This window comes from Schistocerca piceifrons, chromosome 3 (genome assembly GCF_021461385.2).
Source record: "Schistocerca piceifrons isolate TAMUIC-IGC-003096 chromosome 3, iqSchPice1.1, whole genome shotgun sequence".
Taxonomy (NCBI): domain Eukaryota; kingdom Metazoa; phylum Arthropoda; class Insecta; order Orthoptera; family Acrididae; genus Schistocerca; species Schistocerca piceifrons.
Window position 1 is genome coordinate 552,277,584 of NC_060140.1, and position 20,966 is coordinate 552,298,549.

The window sequence follows — 20,966 nt, forward strand, 5'->3', positions numbered from 1 at the left end:
CATAACGACAGAAATTTATCGAATAGAAGTAAATTTTTTCATGGTGTGATTTAGGTATAAACACCTCTCATGTTTCATCCAGCATTGCTCCACAGTGTGTGCTGTTTGGCCAATGTGGTAACGGTCACAATGACATGGTATTTTGTACACTCCAGGTGTTCTCAGCCTTAGATCATCCTTCACAGGCCTCATGGCCTGTCATATTTTCATTGGGGGGCCTGAACACTGATGAAGTGTCATGCCTCTTCAGGGGCCAACTAATCTTTCTGAACACTGTACCACAGAAAGGCAAAAATACAAGTGCATGCTCTATTCTTCAGTGGTGTTTTTCTTGCATGTCTCACTAGAAACAGTATATAATACCTGGTGGTGATTGTGGTCATTTTCTCGAAATACTTTTGAAGGCGGTTCAGTTCCAGTGGCAGAATTTCAGTTTCTGAGATGTCTCAAGATGATGAGGCTGTACAGAACATCACATTTTTGTGTCAGATCGTGGAGGCTGAGAGCATACAGATACCGATCCATTTGTGTGGGTGTTCATGAGGCCTGTGACAGATGATTTGGGCTCATAATGCTTGGAGTGTACAAAATATCATGTCAGTGTGATTGCTACTACAATGGCCAAACAGTAAGCACTGTGGAGCAATGCTGAACAGAGCACGTGAAGTGCTTATGCCTATGCTCCACAGAAAAATCAGCCATGCAGAATATGCTTTACAAAACTGACACCAAATTCTATTTGCCAAAATGTCTGTCATTATGATGACGAAGGGATTTTGTGTCACCACTAAAAAAGAAAATCATAAAAATAAAAAATCTGAAAACAATACCAATAAGAACAGCAGTCTGCAGATCAGCAGTCTGGCACCTGGCCATCATGAGGTTGAAGCAGGCGTGATGGACATGGAAAGAAAACATTATCATGTTTGGTGGGGAAGAGTGCTCCAGTCACATCAGAATCAGCAGTGTAGCTATATAGCAGCAAGGCCATGGTGACATGGTAATCATTTACCACTTGCAACTAGCCTAGGAGAGCTCAGTTAAACGTTCATGGGTTTTTAACCATCTGAGGCGACTGAAAGCCCAAGATGATATCAATTTATACTGCCACAATACCATGCTTTCATATGGACTGTTTTATCTTCAGAATATTTCACCCAGCAGGGTTCCTAAGCCCTACAGTGAAACTGCATGTCCTCAGGAAATGTAATGGCAGTAGCTTGTCCTTGCTTTTAGCTGTTAGCAGTATCACCATAGCAAAGCCATGTTGATTAATGTTACAATACCAGATCAGTCTCCCCACATCCTCCTTGAATACAAACGCAAAGGCATAAAGGGGTGGAGAGACTGCAATTTAGTAGAAATGTACCAGAAATCACTTATCTGCTGAATGCATCCTGTTCTACAATTGCGTATATGATGTGACTTTTTAGTCCTGCCATAGTCTAGTTGGGTGGTGCCTGATACAACTGCTGTAATTTCTCTTACAGTTGCTGCATGCATGATGATATTCAAGGACCTTGTGAATGCAGAGATTGCTTACAGAAGAGAATCAATTGTAAAGAACATTATCGAAGAACTCAAGTTTGTCTGAAGAACTCCATTTTGATTCCAGCACACTACCAGCATAATTAACTTTTGACGGGTAATAACTAAATGATATTGTCTTGTCACTTATGCCATGTCAATATGAATAAAATACTTGAAGTTTTGACAGCATGAGAGGGAATATGGCTAGATGTTGTGCAACCCTAAAATACTTGGGTGTCACATTAGATAGAGCACTCACTCGCAAGAAACATTAAAACTACACATGACCACCGAGCACAAAGTACCTTCTAGGAGCAACATTTTGTGCAACTTAACAGGCACCAACCACATGCGGTGCTCAACTCAGGACAGTTTAGCCTTATGCTACTCAGCTGTGGTGTACACATATACTAAATGGTGTAACTCCAGCCATGCCAAGCAAGTGGACGTACCGTTTACTGAATCATGCCACATCAACAGACTGTTTGACACCGGCTGATGAACTATACTGCCTAACCAGTATAATTTCTCTTAGTATCAGATACAATGTGGCAGCCAATAAAGGAAAAACTAAATCAATTACATCTACAGATTTGGATACCAACCAGCCCCCATCGACTTCAATCGAAGAGTATTTTCCTGCATGCACCAGGAAATCACAGTATGATGTAACAAACCAGAGCAGTAATGTGGCAAGAGAAAAATATCAATTTCGAAGATAGGTATACCAAGGAAAGAACTTCCCCTGGGTCACACAGAGGAGTGGAACATACTGAGGTCTTTGAACAGACTATGTTACAGAGTTGCATGAATCAGAAGAAAAGTGAATGTATGAGGTTTACCAGATGAACTGGTGCTGTGATATTGTGTACACAAGCAGACTACTATCCACCTTATGAATTGTGAACTAAGACCAAGTACCTGCATTGTTGAGGAGCGTATGAAGGCTACATCAAATGCACTAGACATGGCCAGCTTTCGGTAAAAAATTTCCTAGTCCTGCAATATATTACGCTACATGTTCATTCATATTCAGTTTGTAGTTTTAAAAAGTCCATCCTTACAAATCTCATCCATTGTCTGTTGTTAATTATGTGTCTGATGCTTCTGACGCAGGTAGGCTTATATAGACAAGGGAGCTGCATCTGGAACTTTTCAGAGGACAACCTGAGTAATGCTTGCTCAAAAAGTCAAGATGGGCAGCTTGTTGCAGCTCCTATCTACTGAACGATGTTTTGTGGCATGAGACACTAGCATCACTTTTAAAGCTGCTGGTTCTACTTGTCCATAACCACCAAACATCCCTCTTTACTTTTCCCCTGTCTGGCCACTCTTCACACAGCTTGTCCCCAGTACTAAGTATGTATCCATGATCTCAACTGAAATTATTACAATTCAACCTAATCTTGGCTATGTCCTTTATGACTGATTCAAATGTTTGATGCATTTCAAGTGTGCAGCAGTCTGTTGCAGTCATAGTAGCAGGGTCAGCACATCCCATTTCATCTGAGCCACAGAGCACAGTTCCGAGAGCATAACATGCGGATCACTTCCTTGCAACCTGAGATCCACTCTAAACAAAATTCTGCTTATGGCACTTTTTCCTGCTGTCACACCTTCTTCATAAATGCTCCATAAGCTGAATTGAAATATTCACTCTATTCAGGAAGAAGTTTTGCATGCTGAAAATGAAGTTGAGGCCAACGTCGAAATATGATGATGGATTGGCCAAAATTGTCACCTATTCAAATTGTTCTCTAGACACTGTTCAACCATGGGTGTCTTTGGCTACTCCCTCTGTCTTATGTGGCATATGTGTTATAATGCTCAGTGCCAGTTCGAACTGTTTGTCCCTTGTAGATGTTGCTATATTCATAGGGCAGAGTTCACACCTAGGACCCAGATCTACATTATTTTTGATGGGGCTTAACAGATCCCGGCAGGAGGGCAGAACACAGGTCTCAGTCCATAGCTCAGGAGCTTGTGTTTTATTTTGCTGGTTGTTGTGCTATACTCACTGAGCATGCTTCACTGGTTGCACTTTTAAGGGTCTGCAGCATATTCCTTGCTGTAACCAAGTTCTCTGAACACAAGTTGCAAATGCTAAAGTTCAGATCATAGATGTCTATTATCACATGTTACCTTAGTTCTGCTTTTTATTTAAAATGATACACCTTGGAAACTGAGACAATTTTATTTGGATATGCCCAGTGAACGATTCAAAAGAGAAGCATGCACCCAATGGGTCACTGATTTTGCTCATCTTTGGCACAATTATAGTACATAGATACATACATGTAAAAAATGTTTTTCTAGTATGACAGACTTATAAAGTGTGTTTGAGAAATTTAGGCTTGGAAGTTCCGCAAGAATGTTGAATGCCGCATAAGAGGGGTAAATTAGTTGCCATGCAAAATTAAAGACAAATATTTTTAATGACAGTTTGCTACAGAATTCTTGAGCATATTCTAAATTCAAATATAAAAAATTTCTTTGAGAGAGGAAAGATTCTGTCCATAAATTAGCATAAATTTTGAAAGCATTGATTGTGTGGAACTTGGCTTGCTCTTTTCTCACACGATATTCTATCTATGTATGAAAGGCAGCAGGCAGATTCCATATTTTTGTATACTATGTGTTGCAAAGTGTCCAGTTCAGAAATGTTCTAAAATGATTACATAATTAATTTCAGACATAATTTGTTCAACAAAATTCTTCATATGGATGGGATTAATTACAAAGTGTATTTCTGATGGGAAAAATCAGGAAACACACTAGTGGAGTAGGCAGCTCTTTCTAGACCACACTTGGTATTGAGACCTACAGGAAAAGTCTCCAGGAGCCATTCCACTACAAACTGAGGAGTGTTATTCAAAACTTGATAAATGCACGAAACTAAATTTCTGAGGAAACATTTTTAAAATATCATACCAAAATACTAATTACATAAATGAGACAATTTAAGATTTACACATCTTTTGTAGAATTGATTCAGATAGTGTGTTTCACTTTTCTAAAGTTTTCATTATTTATTTTGGAATAGAGGAACAAAATTTTCAAGTTTTCAATAGTCAATAAATGCAAAGATGGAAATTAAATGTTTTGTTGATATAACATTGAAATTGATATTTTTCTGTTTCTTTTTTAACTTTAACATTAATTTCAGTGAAAGCTACTTTATTGTTCAATCTGCATAGAAATACAATGATGTACTATGATACAACACTTTACTATTACACTTTCTCATAAATGGTTGATAAAAATGTGCAAAATAGCAACAAACATTATGGAAATACAACACAAAATACTGGCTACAAAAACACTCAACTTAAAATCTGTTGATCACTGTCAACAATGTCCTTATAAAACTCCCCTGCTCCTTCTGGTATATTACAATGCCTCCTAAGCTCTAAGACATACTTTTTCTTTTTCTTGCTGATCATGTTCTCCTTTCTCAAGGTGACTGCTTTCCACATTTCCTGGCTGCAATTTCTGGATTTCTGTACCTCAGCATGTACAAAACTGCTATTATAACTATCCAATAATGACAATACCTTCTTCTTAGACTTTGTATAAGCAGTACTTCTTCAAGTTATCTTGAAAGGCATCTTAGACAGTAGGGTTTTTAGTGCACTTGACTTGAGATCCTTTGGTTTCCAATCTTTGTTTAATATCCTGACCGTGCCATATTGTTCCAGCACTTTTACAATATTCAGTTGGTTAAAGAATATCTTCCTTTTGCCGGTATCCTTTATTGACTGTTCCCACCAATTTGTCATGATTATAACTACGATTACAAATAGGGAGACATGGACCAACTTATTAAATTAGCTGCTTTCTTCCATGAAGGCCATCATTATGCATAAAACCACGTTTTTTAAATTTTTTAGTGGTATAGGAGTCATAAAATAAAAGAATTTGATTTGGACAATTTTCTGGCTGGTTCCTGAGAAAGTAAAATAGAGTGAAGGCTACTTGGTTACATTCTTTTGGTCCCTCTGTTTCAAAATATTTTAACTACATTTTCCTCCTTCATTACTGCATTGAACTATTTTTCATAGAGTTCATGTAACCTATGGTTTGTTATTAATTGATTCATATTCTTCCTTTTTGCTTCTTTCTTGATGTTCTTTCTCCCTGACAAAAACTGGCCTGGACTGAGCACCCAACGGCCTATACATGTGCTGTGATCCACCATTCACAAGACCAGCCTCCACTGTTAGAGTCTATCTACTGTTAAAAGAATAATTGCAGGCTTCCATGTCTGCAGACATGCCCTTCCGTGAGTTGTAGAGCCACACCAAGCGGCAAGTGTATTGGCCACTGGCCAGTCACTGTTCCAGAGACAGTCAGCTACACTGCCATCAACACATGCCCAGGGGGATGAAGCTGCTGTGGGTCAACACTATGAATGTTGTAACTTGAAAATGAATAAAATACATGACTACAGATGCTGTTCTCATATGCTACTGACAGCCAACACATCCTTACAACAACCCATCACCACAATGCAACCCTGATGAAGTAGAGGCCAACCACTGTGGTGCATTACAGTCGGTGTCAGATGTGGATTCAGCAACCACCATCCATGGACGAAGAAGTAGTGTCACACACCGAGTCAATGATTACAGCTGAAACAGGAACCTGGTCTGCAGCCATGCCTTACATTGATGGCAAATGTCATGGCAAGCCAGTAGATTGTTTGCCAGATATTTATTTGTGGGTTCATTGTATAGCAGACACATCCAGAAAGTGTCCTATGGATGAATAAATACGAATGTTAGTTTTTGTCTAACTAATGTGGGCAATATATATCATGAGTGAGGGGTGTGGCTGATTGCCTAGTAACCATGTGCAGTGATGGTTGCAGTGATTCAGGTGGTGAGCTGAGTTTTGTCAGAAAGTTGTCATTGTTTCACTGTGTAAAGTAATAATTATGAGCAGCAGCTCAGACAGAGTACTTAAGTTAAGCAGTTGCTTAGGGAGAATAGTTAAATTACAGTAAGAAGCATTACGATATTGTTGCATGTAAGTATCTTTGTCACTTGTTTGTTGAATTGATAAAGGGCTAATGATATCATTGTCATCATTATGGGAGCTATCCTTAAGGAAGCATTGCTAGCTCTGGCAGGTGAGTTAGAGCAGATGCGAGTGAATGGGGCACTTTTTGTTGAGGAAATATAGAGGGTGGATTATGATATAGCTTTGCATAGCAGAGGTACTCCAAAGTAAGTGGAGGAAATTTAAGGAGGCAAGGAGGGAAATAAGGATGGAAAAAGAGGACAAGAAAGGAAGCAGAAGGAAGTCAGTAGCTTAGTTGATGCACGGAGTACTGGTGTTGTAAAAGTTCAGGAGAGCAGGGTAGATGTGTCAGCTCTGCTATCATGTGACGCTGCGGAGTTTGATTTATCTGTGGTGCCAGACTGAGTAAGTGTGCGATATACTGAGTAAGTGTGCGATATACTGAGTTAAAGAAGGGTGTGGATTGCAAGATGGGATATTCAAGCATATTAGTATCTACACCAGTGGGTGATAATGGGCACTGTTTAGAGGCTGTGGAGCCTGGGGCAAATTTATAGGGAAGTACATGCGTCAATTATTGTGTGGTGCAGAGTGGAATTACAGACAGAATTTCAGCAGCAGATACTGTGGAGAATGCACAGGATGTCAATGAGTCTGACTGTGTTGTGGATGTGATTAGAAGTGAAGTGGCACAGATGCATTTGTTTCCAAAAGGCAAAGACTTCTCACCACTTGGGCTGCACTGTCTCCACAGAGGTATGGAAGGGATAGGAAAAGGAAGGGGAAATGTGTTTGTAAAGTTAATGATCAGTCACACAGGACTACGTATCTTGAGGAGTTGGTGCCTTAGGATTGAAATGTTACAGTGATGTGAGGACTAGATCACAGCCTTGGGGAGTGGAAGACAGCGCAAGCAGCTGACACAGGCTGAGAGCTGTTTACAACACAGCCGCAGTTCACTATGCACAATTGGTGTAATGTAGGTGAAGGGTGCGATGCAAACCTGAAGTTCAGATCTGTTTTCCAAACATCATGCCAAAACTGACTTTGTGTGATGAATGACAGATATATGGAAGGACAATGTTTGGACTGGGGAAGCTGTCACCTGTGGAGTACTGACGCAGGGTTCATCTATATTAAGCGACACATAGGTTACACTGCAGGCAAACCTACTAAGGCTTAATTCATACAATATGTGCCACTAGGCAACAGAAAGTTGCCCTGGGGGAGCAGAGGCACCAGATGAACATTTTAAGAACAATTCTGTCTGTGATCAGCACTACTCCAGGAGAAGTAAGTCAGACTATCTGTCAATGTATTGCAAGTGTTTTATGTGTGACAATTGTTAGGATATGTTTTCTACTAAAACAAATGGGGAACTGTTGTTGCAGGGACAAAGTCCCACGAGAGAAAGCAAAAACAGCAGATGAAGAAGCCATCAAGTAGACGGAAAAGTAATGCCGAGCATAAGATATTAATGAGGTCGATCCACGCACTGTCAAAGATGATATGTTAAGGATAATTTATGAAGAGATAATGAGTTGTCCAGTGCCATTTTCAGTTTGTAAGAATAAAAGGTTAAGGTTTGTTACTTCATGAGAGCATTTAATTCACATAAGGGTGGAGAGGATGTTTCTTAGTATTTCTAAGTACTAAAGACGTTTTGCAGATTATTTACTGGTAAGATATAGTACTGATGTGACCAAAGATATGGCACCTTTAAGTGATTTGTTGCGTGATGGCAGAGGCATGTTGGAGAAGTGCCAAAAATGCTAGCAGCAAGTTCTATTGTGTAGTTTTACGATGAGTTTATTGAGCTAACTTACTGTTAAGTAGCTTTAAGCTGTTGTGAACAAGAGTGAGGTGTTGATAACACTAATCTGCTAGTTGTAGTAGAGATTTCAGAGAAATTACTAAAGAAATGTAGATGGAAAGCTGGAGGGCTAGACATCTGGAGTAAGTTCACAGCCACTGATTCGCTATGGTTCAAGTTGACTAGTACATAAAGAGGGGCTGGATACAGTGTAAACTGTTGTCCATGTTTGTTCAATCTTTGCAGATAATCAATGGCATTGACCGGGAGGATGGATATAAAAGAGTCCGGTATAAAAGCTGTCAATTCAACTAAGTACCCAGGAATAACAATTATGAACAATAATCCCATAGAAAATTTTGTGTGCAAGGTGAACCAAAGACCGTGTTTTATTGGCAGAATACTTAGGAGATGCAACAGGTCTACCAGACTGCTACACTATGCCTGTAGCCCTCTTTCGGAGTATTACTGCATGGTATGGGCTCTGTTTCAGGCAGGATTGGCTGAGGACATCAAAAAAGTTCAAAGAAAGACAGCTTATTCTGTATTATCATGAAATAGTGCAGAGAGTACAGAGATATGATTCTTGAGTTAGGGTGGCAATCATTAAAATAAAGGCTTTTTCATTGTGGCAAGATCTTTAAACAAAATTTCAATTGCCAATTTTCCCCTCTGAACAAGAAGATATTTTGTTGATGCCAACTTAATTAGAGAGAAATGATAATTGTAATAAAACAGCCGTGTACCGCAAGTCTCTAGAGGAACGGAAGGTTCCAAATGATTGGAAAAGAGCACAGGTAGTCCCAGTCTTCAAGAAGGGTCGTCGAGCAGATGCGCAAAACTATAGACCTATATCTCTGACGTCGATCTGTTGTAGAATTTTAGAACATGTTTTTTGCTCGAGAATCATGTCGTTTTTGGAAACCCAGAATCTACTATGTAGGAATCAACATGGATTCCGGAAACAGCGATCATGTGAGACCCAACTCGCTTTATTTGTTCATGAAACCCATAAAATATTAGATACAGGCTCCCAGGTAGATGCTATTTTTCTTGACGTCCGGAAAGAGTTTGATACAATTCCGCACTGTCGCCTGATAAACAAAGTAAGAGCCTATGGAATATCAGACCAGCTGTGTGGCTGCATTGAAGAGTTTTTAGCAAACAGAACACAGCATGTTGTTATCAATGGAGAGACGTCTACAGACGTTAAAGTAACCTCTGGCATGCCACAGGGGAGTGTTATGGGACCATTGCTTTTCACTATATATATAAATGACCTAGTAGATGGAAGTTCCATGCGGCTTTTCGCGGATGATGCTGTAGTATACAGAGAAGTTGCGGCATTAGAAAATTGTAGCAAAATGCAGGAAGATCTGCAGCGGATAGGCACTTGGTGCAGGGAGTGGCAACTGACCCTTAACATAGACAAATGTAATGTATTGCGAATACATAGAAAGAAGGATCCTTTATTGTATGATTACATGATAGCGGAACAAACACTGGTAGCAGTTACTTCTGTAAAATATCTGGGAGTATGCTTGCGGAACGATCTGAAGTGGAATGATCATATAAAATTAATTGTTGGTAAGGCAGGTACCAGGTTGAGATTCATTGGGAGAGTCCTTAGAAAATGTAGTCCATCAACAAAGGAGGTGGCTTACAAAACGCTCGTTCGACCTATACTTGAGTATTGCTCATCAGTGTGGGATCCGTACCAGATCGGGTTGACGGAGGAGATAGAGAAGATCCAAAGAAGAGCGGCGCGTTTCGTCACATGGTTATTTGGTAAACGTGATAGCATTACGGAGATGTTTAACAAACTCAAGTGGCAGACTCTGCAAGAGAGGCGCTCTGCATCGCGGTGTAGCTTGCTCGCCAGGTTTCAAGAGCGTGCGTTTCTGGATGGGGTATCAAATATATTGCTTCCCCCTACTTATACCTCCCGAGGAGATCACGAATGTAAAATTAGAGAGATTAGAGCGCGCACGGAGGCTTTCAGACAGTCGTTCTTCCCGCGAACCATACGCGACTGGAACAGGAAAGGGAGGTAATGACAGTGGCACGTAAAGTGCCCTCTGCCACACACTGTTGGGTGGCTTGCGGAGTATAAATGTAGATGTACATGAAAATAAGAGAAATTAGAGCTAGCATTGGAAGATTTAGGTGTTCGCTTGCCCATGTGCTACTTGAGAATGGAATGGTAGGGTAACAGTCTGAAAGTGATTCAACAAATCCTCTGCCAGGCACAAAAGTGTGAATTGCAGAATAGACATGGAGATGTAGGAGGAAGGTGTTGTAGCACCTCCACTATTTTTTGGCACTACTGAGTAAAACTGTTAATGCCACAGCTGTCGCAAATGGGCCACGGGTTCCACTCCAGGTGAATAGTGGTTCCAAAACACCATTGCAGCTGATGCAGCAATACCATGAGACAATTTCTACACTGCTGATCAGGGGGTGTTGCTCACAGTACTACCAATTCAGCACAAAGGCACGCCAATCACAGCAACGGCACTTTAGTTGTCACACATACTATCTGCCACCTTGTTTTGGTGTACATGGTTAGAAGTAAGTACCTCACCAGAAGAAATACCCATCATCTCTAGCCAAAGTATTCACAGTCTAGCAGTACCTACTACGACGCGACGTCCACATCAGATGAAGGGGTGACGTGGCTCTGTAAGCAGCCATTACAGACTTGTGCTCCATCACTGATGAGCCGACTACTGGGGCTGAGTCCGTTCCTGGGGACTTGATGCCTTCCAGCTGATGGGCCTCATCATGCTCACTTCACCCAAAGCTGGACTCTTGCCTTGGAGGACAACAGTTTATGTCCAGGGCAGTGCAGATCCCCAAGTGCGTATGTTTGTGCAGGCAAACTGTCACTGCATTCCAGTGCTCTCAAGAGTGGGCTCCACTGCTACAGCCTGTCTACAGTTACAAGAACCATGACAGGCTTCTGCATCTGCAGGCATGCCCTGCACCAAATTGCAGGGCCTCACCAGGCGGTGCACATGCTTTGATGTACGTCCTGTGTCAGCAATCCCACTCTGCACCGACATCAAGCTGATCACTGGCCAGTTGCTGCCTCAGTGATCACTGCCCTCACTGCTGTCAACACATGCCCAACGAAATGTAGCCACTACAGGTTGATGCTATGAGTGTTGTAACTTGAAATTCAATAAAAACTTTGACTACTAATGCTGTGCGCATATGCTACCATTGCTGACGTCCTGACAACACGCTACCATCACAACCCAACTGCTGAGTTAGAGACTAACCACTACAGTTTATAAAAGTTAATAAGATTTGTGATTTAGTTTACACATATTTCAATAGTTGTCCTTTTTTCTTTTTAACAGATCATCTGATGCTGACTTGGGAATATGTCAAAACTAATTATGGCACCATTTGTGACATTAGGCTGAAATATTTATTAAATGAAAATAAAATTATAAGATTTTCTGTTGAAAAATCAAGTTACAGATAGCCCAATTAAGAAGAGTAGCATTCTCTGTAATAAATTTTTATTTTTAGAGTATGTAATGCTGGAGCTTGGGTTGTACATCAGGGCTAAGGTACAGTTCAGAGGGCAATTTCCTACAGTAACAAAATGACAGTTTTGATAAGCTGTCTAATATCAAATAGCCCCTTCTTTGATACCCTTAAGATTGAGAAATATGTTTCACATATTTCCCCATCTCATTTCACACAAGATAAACCATTATACCTTTTTATCAGGTTACCTTCCATTCGGAAAGTGGGTGCACTCAGTGACTGTTATGTGACTTATAAATTATAGAGTGCAGCAATCAGTTGCCCTGTTTTCAATTTTATTACGCAAATCCAGATTTCAGCTAGTAGCTAGCCATTATCAATGCAGTATTTTCTATTCTCAATGCAAGTAAGTTCCTGAACAAGAACTTACATGTATTGAGAATAGAAAATAGTGCATTGAGAATGGCTAGCTATTAGCCAAAATCTGGATTTGCGTAATAAAATCTAAAAAAGTACGACTGATTGCTGCACTCTACAATTTATAAGCATTATACCTTTTCTCTTAAATTCAACAGCGATCTTTTATCCTGAATTTTGTTCCCAAGACTTGTTACACAAACCTTCCTCTGACCCCTTGATACAATTCTCAAGAATGTGTTGAATAATGCTTACCTAACATCAGGTAGAATTAAACAAACAGTCAAGCATTTTGCAAAGAAATTTACACTTCTTGCACAAAATTGTACTGGCTTTTCTTTGCCAGTGGATGAGTGCACCAATCCTGAGTCTGCTAAGCAATAAACATATATTTATGGGGTCTATGCCAGTATTATCATTTCATTATGATATGTGGAGGTGGCACCCATAAAACATGCTATAAAAGGACAAACATTTTGCTAAGCATAAACATATATTTATGGGGTCTATGCCAGTATTATCATTTCATTATGATAAGTGGAGGTGGTGCCCATAAAACATGCTATAAAAGGGCACACATTTTTGAATTAGTATGAGGGTTTGTTGCTCCCTGCTTATAGATGTGCAGCTGTTAAGGTTCTATGAAGCACTGATGTTGTGGTACTTTATGAAAACACATTGAAATCGTGCTCCACTTTTCTATAACAAACTGTTAACTGGATAACAGTTTGAAAGATTTTTTTAAAAATATATATTACGAGTGTTTGAGATTCACTCCCAATTTCTACTGATGTGAACAATGTGGGAATTGAAGTAGAGATCAAACTAATGCTCAGAAATGTAAAATTGTGTACTTCACAAACCAAAAAATGTGGTATCCTATGACCACAATATCAATGAGTCATAATTGGAATCTGTCAACTCTCTGTGTGTAACAATCCGTGTTGATATGAAATGGAATGACCACTTAGGCTCAATCATAGGTAAAACAGATGATAGACTTTGGTTCATTGGTCAGATCTGTGAAAATTGCTGCTAGTCTGCAAAAGAGATAGCTTACTACACTATCATGTGAATAAGCCTAAAATTTTGCTTGAGTTGGTGGGACCCATACCAAACAGAACTAATGGGGGATATTGCACACATAGAACAAAGGGCAACAAGAATGGCTGAAAGTTCGCTTGACTAATGGGAAAGCATCACAAAACTGATGAAAACTCTGATCTGGCACAAAAGGAGAAAAGTGCTAACTATCCCATGAAAGCCTACTTAACAATGTTTCAAGAATCAACATTGTGAGAGGACTCCTAGGTATCTATCCTTTATGGGTAATGAAGACATGATTAGATTAATTAGAATGTGCACAGATGTATTTAAGCAGTCATTCTTCCAGCACCCCATAAGTGAATGAATCAGGAAGACACCCCAATATTTGCTACAATGGGGGACAGGGGGGGGGGGCGAAGGGGGGGGGGGGGGGAATCTCTGGCTCTTACACTGAGTGTCAACTACTGGTGCATGTACCAAATACTTATATATCAAAACCTGGAGACAGCAATGAACATTAGCTATTACATCATAAGTACTTACAGTAGTGGTTATTTTATCACATTCTGTATATGCAATGCTGGATTAACTTCTAACTTAAGAACAATGTCTTGGATTCTGCCTGCTACGAGTTTTCAGGCCTATCATAGTGATATCTGAATTTTGTAAGCAATCTTCTCCATAGATCAGGTACTTCTGTAAGAATTCTTCAAGAGGAACACAGTGTGTCAATTAATTTCCTGCCAGCTAGATTTGTCTATTATTGCTGATTATAATACTTGAATATTTGACTGTTGTAACTGACTTTAATGATTACTACCCACAGTGTAATCAAACTATACGAGATCTATATATTTTCTGAGAAATATTACATTTGGTAAAGAAAGTTCTGCCAGAATGTAAATAATTTAGGGGTGCAAGAGACAATTCACTGACCATCAGAAGCATTAGTTCATGAACAGGAACACTAAAAAGTATGAAAACTTTGCTAGGTTTTGGACAAATCCTTTAATGAGAATTAGTTTCAAATAATTATAGATTGTCAAACTGAATTCATCAGGCTATTTTATTTTAATCCCCTCCCACACACACACCTGTCCAGCTACAGTGTACTGGCATTGTGTTTTCAGCTTGTGCAATGCATCTGCTCAGTGTGTGTGTGTGTGTGTGTGTGTGTGTGTGTGTGTGTGTGTGTGTGTGTGTGTGTGTGTGTGTGTGTGGAGGGCAGAACGGGGGGAGGGAGAGGGAAGTCGCTTGCACAGTGTACTCCTTTTTTCGTATTTCTGTTGGCGACTCAATGTTTCTAATATTTAGTGATGCTGCTTCCTCTCCTATTAAAAATTCACAAAAATCTTAGGGTGAAAGCTACCAATGTTACATGCTGTCTTTTACATTTATATATTCTGAAAACAGAAACAGTAAATTCCTGCTTTTATTGGTGACCTAATGGGTTTTGTCTGTAATGACATTCTCAATCCAATCTCATCTCTAAGCTGATAACCCATAAGGATGTAGAGTATTTTGTTTATTCACTGCCGGTGTGGGACTGATTCAAGTATTTTATAGACATAAAAAAGGGCTGTTGTTGTCGACCTACAGACATTATGTAAAAATAAAGCTAACTGAGTTTCAAACAATTATAGATTGTAAAAGCGAATTTGTCTGGCCATATTTTTGTCACCCCCCCCCCCCCCAAACACACACACACACACACACACACACACACACACACGTTTTATTACTCTATATGAGGATTCATAGGTTTGAATATAATCAGTAAATTTCCCAAGAATTAGAATGCTTGTGCCATTTTCTTGTCATTAGCGACCTTCAATTGTTTCAGCAATCTATGATGGTACAGGTTGCATTGTTTAATCATAAAGAATGTAATAAAAGCAGAGACCATGATACAGTCTACTTCTGTGACACAATGTTTGATATGTGTGGATAGCAAAACCTAGTCCTGTAGCAGGAAGCTATAAATCTATTACCTGCTACAAAGAGGCCTAATCCAATTCTAATGGATAAATCAATAACAACATAAAACTTGATGTCTTGACGTATTACAGCAATCAACAAAGTGAAATGGATATGCCACACCAAAAGAGTAGACACTATATTGTAGGAAACTTGTGCATTTGATGAAGAGGACATTGTTAGTGATTAAGGTATTAATGCCACAGATGTTTCAGCATTCTCAAGATTCAGAGTGTATGAATATTTCATCCATGCATTAGTGTGTGTGCGTATGTATGAACTTTTCACTAACCTCCTTTTGGGAAATTTCCAGTTTGTACTGCAACTAGGTTACTTTTGGCGGAGCCTTTAAAGTTCTTAGTATAATATACCAATAATAATTATGCATGGTTTGTGGAAAAAAGTTAGTTTAAAATATGTTCTCTCTACACACCTTTTCAGAGTTCATATTTGGTAGAAGAACAATTATCCTCATTTGTACTATTAAAAACATGCAATCAGATTTCCAAATGTATTTTGTTACACAAAAATGTCAGAGTGGAGATAACAGAACTTACCATTTATCTATGGAAATTAATTTATGACTGCATGCACATGCCCGTCTGCAAAGCAATCATATCTAGATGAAATCTCTATATACAGTGTATTCAGATATTGTAGAAAGGGTTTTCTAAGAAGTCTTACCATGCACTACATACTACATATCGACAGTTTCCATTATTTACCTCTTTAATGGCTGTGACAATTCTTTGTCCAACCTCTGCATCAATACTGTTATGTCTGTCCACATATTTCATAAGTTCATCTTTTAACTCTATTTCAGGAGCATAAAGGCCATCATCATTCGTCAGTGCCACACTGCTTATGGTACATAAGGGAGGATACCATGGGAGGCTGTGTTCTCTTCCAGGAGCCAAACCAATGAGAGAATTGAGATATTTTGATGGCCTGAAATTCAAAATTGTGTAACTTTTTAAAAATGGAATAAAGTAACATGAAACAATGCCTTTTTAAATCGTAGGACAACACAATGGTGCTCAGAACATATATGTAACAAATGGGAAATGGGAAATAACAGGTGTAGAAAATTTTTCCAAACAGCAAGTTGTGGGTAGTATGCTCAAATACATTTTCAATGTGGAAAAACAGGTTTTTTTTTATCTGTGTTTCTTGGTTCAACACTTTGGCCGAAAGATGATGAAAAACCTGCCCCACAAAACAATTTTTTATGTAGCAACTAGTTAGAGAACACAACACAAAACTTATTGAAAAAAATGATCATTGGCCTAACAACAAAAATACTACAGTGGTGAATACTATTTACTTATTGACAGAATCAATAAATTATCTGCAGCGTGAGACCTAAAATTCGAAAGTTAACTTTGAAGATGAATTCACGACATACGTTTTTTGTGTCTCAGGTGTGATATTCTGCATAACAATGCACTTCCTGCTGTGAGAATTACCTTTAGTTAGGAAGGAAAATAACATCACTTGGTATGAGATCTGGACTATGAAAGGAACGTTTTCAAAATATCACAATAAACGGTTTGTAATGCTTTTGTATGCCACATACGATCTCATGACAGACAATTACATACTGTAAACAAATGCCCTGAGACACCAAATCATTTTGCAAAATGAGTAGTGCGCCACTGATGTGAATAAAAGTCATCCTTTTTGCCAGAAAAATGTGCCCTATGAGTCTTGGGAGTAGGGTAGAAATTTTTAGTTTTTCTTTGCTGGTGAGAGATAGGGTATTCCACTGACAGTCACTTATTTTCTTATTTTCACATAGATGTTAAGCTTATGAGGTTTACTGCCTGTCACAATGCAGTCAGAATGTTCTCACATCAAAAGGAAAATTAAAATTATGAGATGCACAATTTCTGGCAAGTACCGTATATACTCGAATCTAAGCCGCACTCGAATCTAAGCCGCACCTGGAAAATGAGACTCGAAATAAAGGGAAAAAAAAAATTGCCGAATCTAAGCCGCACCTGAAATTTGAGACTCGAAATTCAAGGGGAGAGAAAAGTTTTAGGCCACACCTCCAAATCGAAACAAAGTTGGCCCATTGTAATATGAGACACAATTTAGTTCGAATGAAAGACGACACAGCTATAGTGGTTTGGTTTGAGTCGTAAGCTTAGCAGTTATGCTCTACCAGATAGCCATTGCTATGCGTCAGGCGCTCTGTCCGTATTTATATGTGTACCCATCCTTTTTCACGTGCTTCGTCTGGTTTGAATCGACTGCTTATTTTGCTTTGAACTGATAAGTGCCGTTTTCTTTGTTATAGGTGTTTACATCACTCTAAGCTGAAAATTCATTACTGTACTGCGTCATGCATTGTTTGTCGCATTCTGATAGTGCGTGTTTAAGGCCTGTCGCCGCTCGTGGCATGGCTTGCTTTTGTGCGCGCTCCCGCCGCTTACAAAAAAGAGAAGAAGAAGAAAGAAAGAAGAAGAAGGTGGTATCATCTCATTAGCGAAACAATGCCAAGAGATTGCTATTTGTTCTTACTTACACTGCTGCTTTCTTTGATAATGATCAAAAAGAACCAAATAATAGACTGCGTATGATAGAACATGTTCTGAACGAGAGTTAGGCAAAAATTTTTCTCCGTTTGAAAATCTTTGCGGCCGCTTCTTTAGTACATCAAATTCTGCACAGAAATTAGTCATCTTAGATTTAAAAATCTAGTCAGTTGCCGTGCTTCATTTCTGACTTTATCACTATTAGGCACAAGAATAATACGAATATAAACATGACACGATACGTATATTCTTCCGCGTTTGCTGTTGTCTCATTGTCTCACTCTAGTTTCGTAGTTTATTAGGCAGACAGGATTTAAATGAGATAGCAGAAAACACGAAAGAATGCATGGCAAAATGTTTATATTCATATTATTCTTATGGTGAAGAGAATCCTGCATGTGATTCACATTTCATCAGGGTCTTATTAGCAGCTGTCTCTTCTCACAGGTAGGAAAAAATTCAGAACGTAGAGTTGGCCATATTGACAAACATCCCTAGTCTCACCAGTCAGATTTTCGTAGTACATTGAAATTCTGCTACATTCAAAGATGAACAATGTGGAATTTGTATTTACTTCATTGGATAATGTATGAAAATGCAGTGTTCGAAACTCGGGCGGAGAAGAAAAGCTCGTCTTCCAATTTTTTTTTTTAATTTTATTTACTGACGTATAGATTTTGGCGTCAGTATTTATCTCTGTGCCTACAAAGCATGCCTGTGTAGCGCTACATATATTCGATGGCAGAAGTTATTTGTGGCGGCACCTACCAACATTTTTCAGAACTTCCGCTTGCTTTGCACTCGATTCTAAGCCGCAGGCGGTTTTTTGGATTACAAAAACCGGAAAAAAAGTGCGGCTTAGATTCGAGTAAATACGGTACTTATTTTCTGGAATTCTTTAGTACTGTCAACAGACACACATAAAAGTGCATAAAAGCACAGGGGTGTCGTGCGTGAAATAGCGGTCAACAGCCGGCGACACCACTGTGGGGTTGTGCACGAAATAGCGGTCAACGGCCGGCAACACCACAGTGGTGTTGTGTGCATAGTATTGTGCAGTGGCCAGCGACAGCACTTTAGTATCTTTTGTATTCTGTTGGTGTTTTGTTTAGGTAACAGTAAGTTACACACGTCATCAAGTTTTTTGTTTTTATGAGTACTTGTGCTCTTTCATTATGGCAGACGAAAGAGACGATACAATTATTTACGATGAATGTGTGGAGCAAAACATGGAGGTTGCTACTACATCGCGTACACCTCTTCATGATCTGGTTGACAGACTTTCCTGTCACATAAAGCAACACCAACTAATAGGCATATATATTTCCAAAACGAATAAACGATAACGAAGAAACTGCCATGTACGCCCCCCCCCCCCCCCCCAAAAAAAAAAACAACAAACTTAATGTGCAAGTCTTGTGGAGTTGCATTACATCTTTATGAAAGAGAAATACTAAGTACCAAATACAATGCAAATAAACAAATATATGAAACAAACAAATTCTGTATTTATTTATGTATGTATATCTCCGAAATTTTATGAAAGTATGGAAACAGGGTTGAGAACTTATGAGAACAAATGATGAGATTAGTAACACGTAACAATTTAAAATCTTTTGATAATGTCATGAACCGGCGGTGATAAGCGATGTAATCCGAATTAGTGCTGCCGGCACCAAGCAAATAAATTTGTACAAGATGTGTGGACAGCAAATGTTAAGTGCACTATTCTTCTCCTCCTCTTAATCCATCTTTACTTCTCCCTCTGTCCACATTATCTTCAAACTAAAATTAGTACTTTGCTTATGATTTACTTCCTTGACCTCCTGCTGTCTCCAATTCTCCCCCTTCATCTTTATCTACTCTCATTCTCATAACAGGTGAGTGCCTCACCCTAGGGTCTTAGTGTCCTACCCTCCTTTTAAGCTTCCCCAACATATCCCTCTTCTCTCCCCAAGGAGGGAACTAATAGTTCCGAAAGTTAGGTTATTTTCATGTACTTTTCATCAACTGGTAGTCCCAAAAATCTTCATCTCTTGCAGTCAATTACTGGCCAGAAATTACAACTCGTAGTTTTAGACTTCTTTTGAATAAAATTAATAGGACTTTTACGTAACAGTTCATTTGTTGATATCACAGAGACTTGCCCTGTTTTGAATATGAAATTGATAGCTGTCTTATGTGGAAGTTCATGATTTCATACCCAAATCAGAAAATACTTCATACTGATAAGGTTTTTTAAATTAGGTATGGACTGATTGTGTAGTCTCCTAGAATCCCAAAAAAAATATGTTCACACTCCACTGCCCTTGATGTTCAACCTGCCACAGCCAGTGCTGTTTTTTTGTGGCTCAAAAATGCATTTTTATTCCATTTAGCTTTCCATGATTTGAATACATAGCTTCATCAGTAAAGAGAATTCTTTGCTCAAAGAACCTATTGTACTGATGCTGCATCAGCAATGAGAATCAGGGTTTCATGTATCTGCTGCAATCCTGCTGGTTAATCTACTGGTGAAGTGACATACATTTGTGAGCAATATGTGAACAAAGTTGCACTGACTTATTCCAGAGACATTTGCTAGTTCTTTGGAGTCAACATGTGGATTATGAGTAACAGCAGCCAGAAAATCTATTTTGTTCACTGTGATTGTTGCAGACTTGCTCCTTACTCTCTGCATAGTATTCCAGTGGCATTAAAATAACAATGTTTGCACATTCACCAAATGTCATTCCTGTTGGACACCATCTATTGGGATACCTTTGTATGCACAACAAAAGTGTCCTCTCTGCATTTCTTCTGAACTCTCTGTAAGGAAGCAGCATATCTATTTTCTCTTGGTTTGTGGAAAAACATTTAATTTTTCAAGCTAATCACTGCCTGACACACATTATAGTGTGTAAATGCATTAACCAAACAGAAAACATGATATTACAAACTGTTTGTCCTATTTGGCATAATGTTCTTGAATAATGGCATGGACTTCATTTTGCAAATGCCAGTTCAACACTGCTTAAAGTAAATGATAATTAATGAGCGTCAAAAGTAAATATCACAAGATATAATTATAATGCACAATATACTAAAAGGTAAACTATCCTTCTTTTTGCATACATTAG

The 20,966-nt window shown here is 39.0% G+C and overlaps 1 protein-coding gene across 3 annotated transcripts in view; it reads right to left on the reverse strand.

The window, feature by feature from the left end:
• The window catches only part of LOC124788088 (tetratricopeptide repeat protein 17), a 337,226-nt gene that overhangs the window by 88,058 nt on the left and 228,202 nt on the right, over positions 1-20,966 (reverse strand). For 2 of the 3 annotated variants that reach the window (XR_007016058.1, XM_047255188.1), the window contains exon 10: positions 16,033-16,255. Coding sequence is in view for 2 of the 3 variants with exons in the window: in XM_047255188.1 (XP_047111144.1) it covers positions 16,033-16,255 (223 nt within the window). In the remaining variant the exon portion in view is untranslated. Of the gene's footprint in view, positions 1-15,864; positions 15,910-16,032; positions 16,256-20,966 lie in introns of all 3 variants that reach the window. The other variant, XM_047255189.1, reaches the window with a different exon arrangement.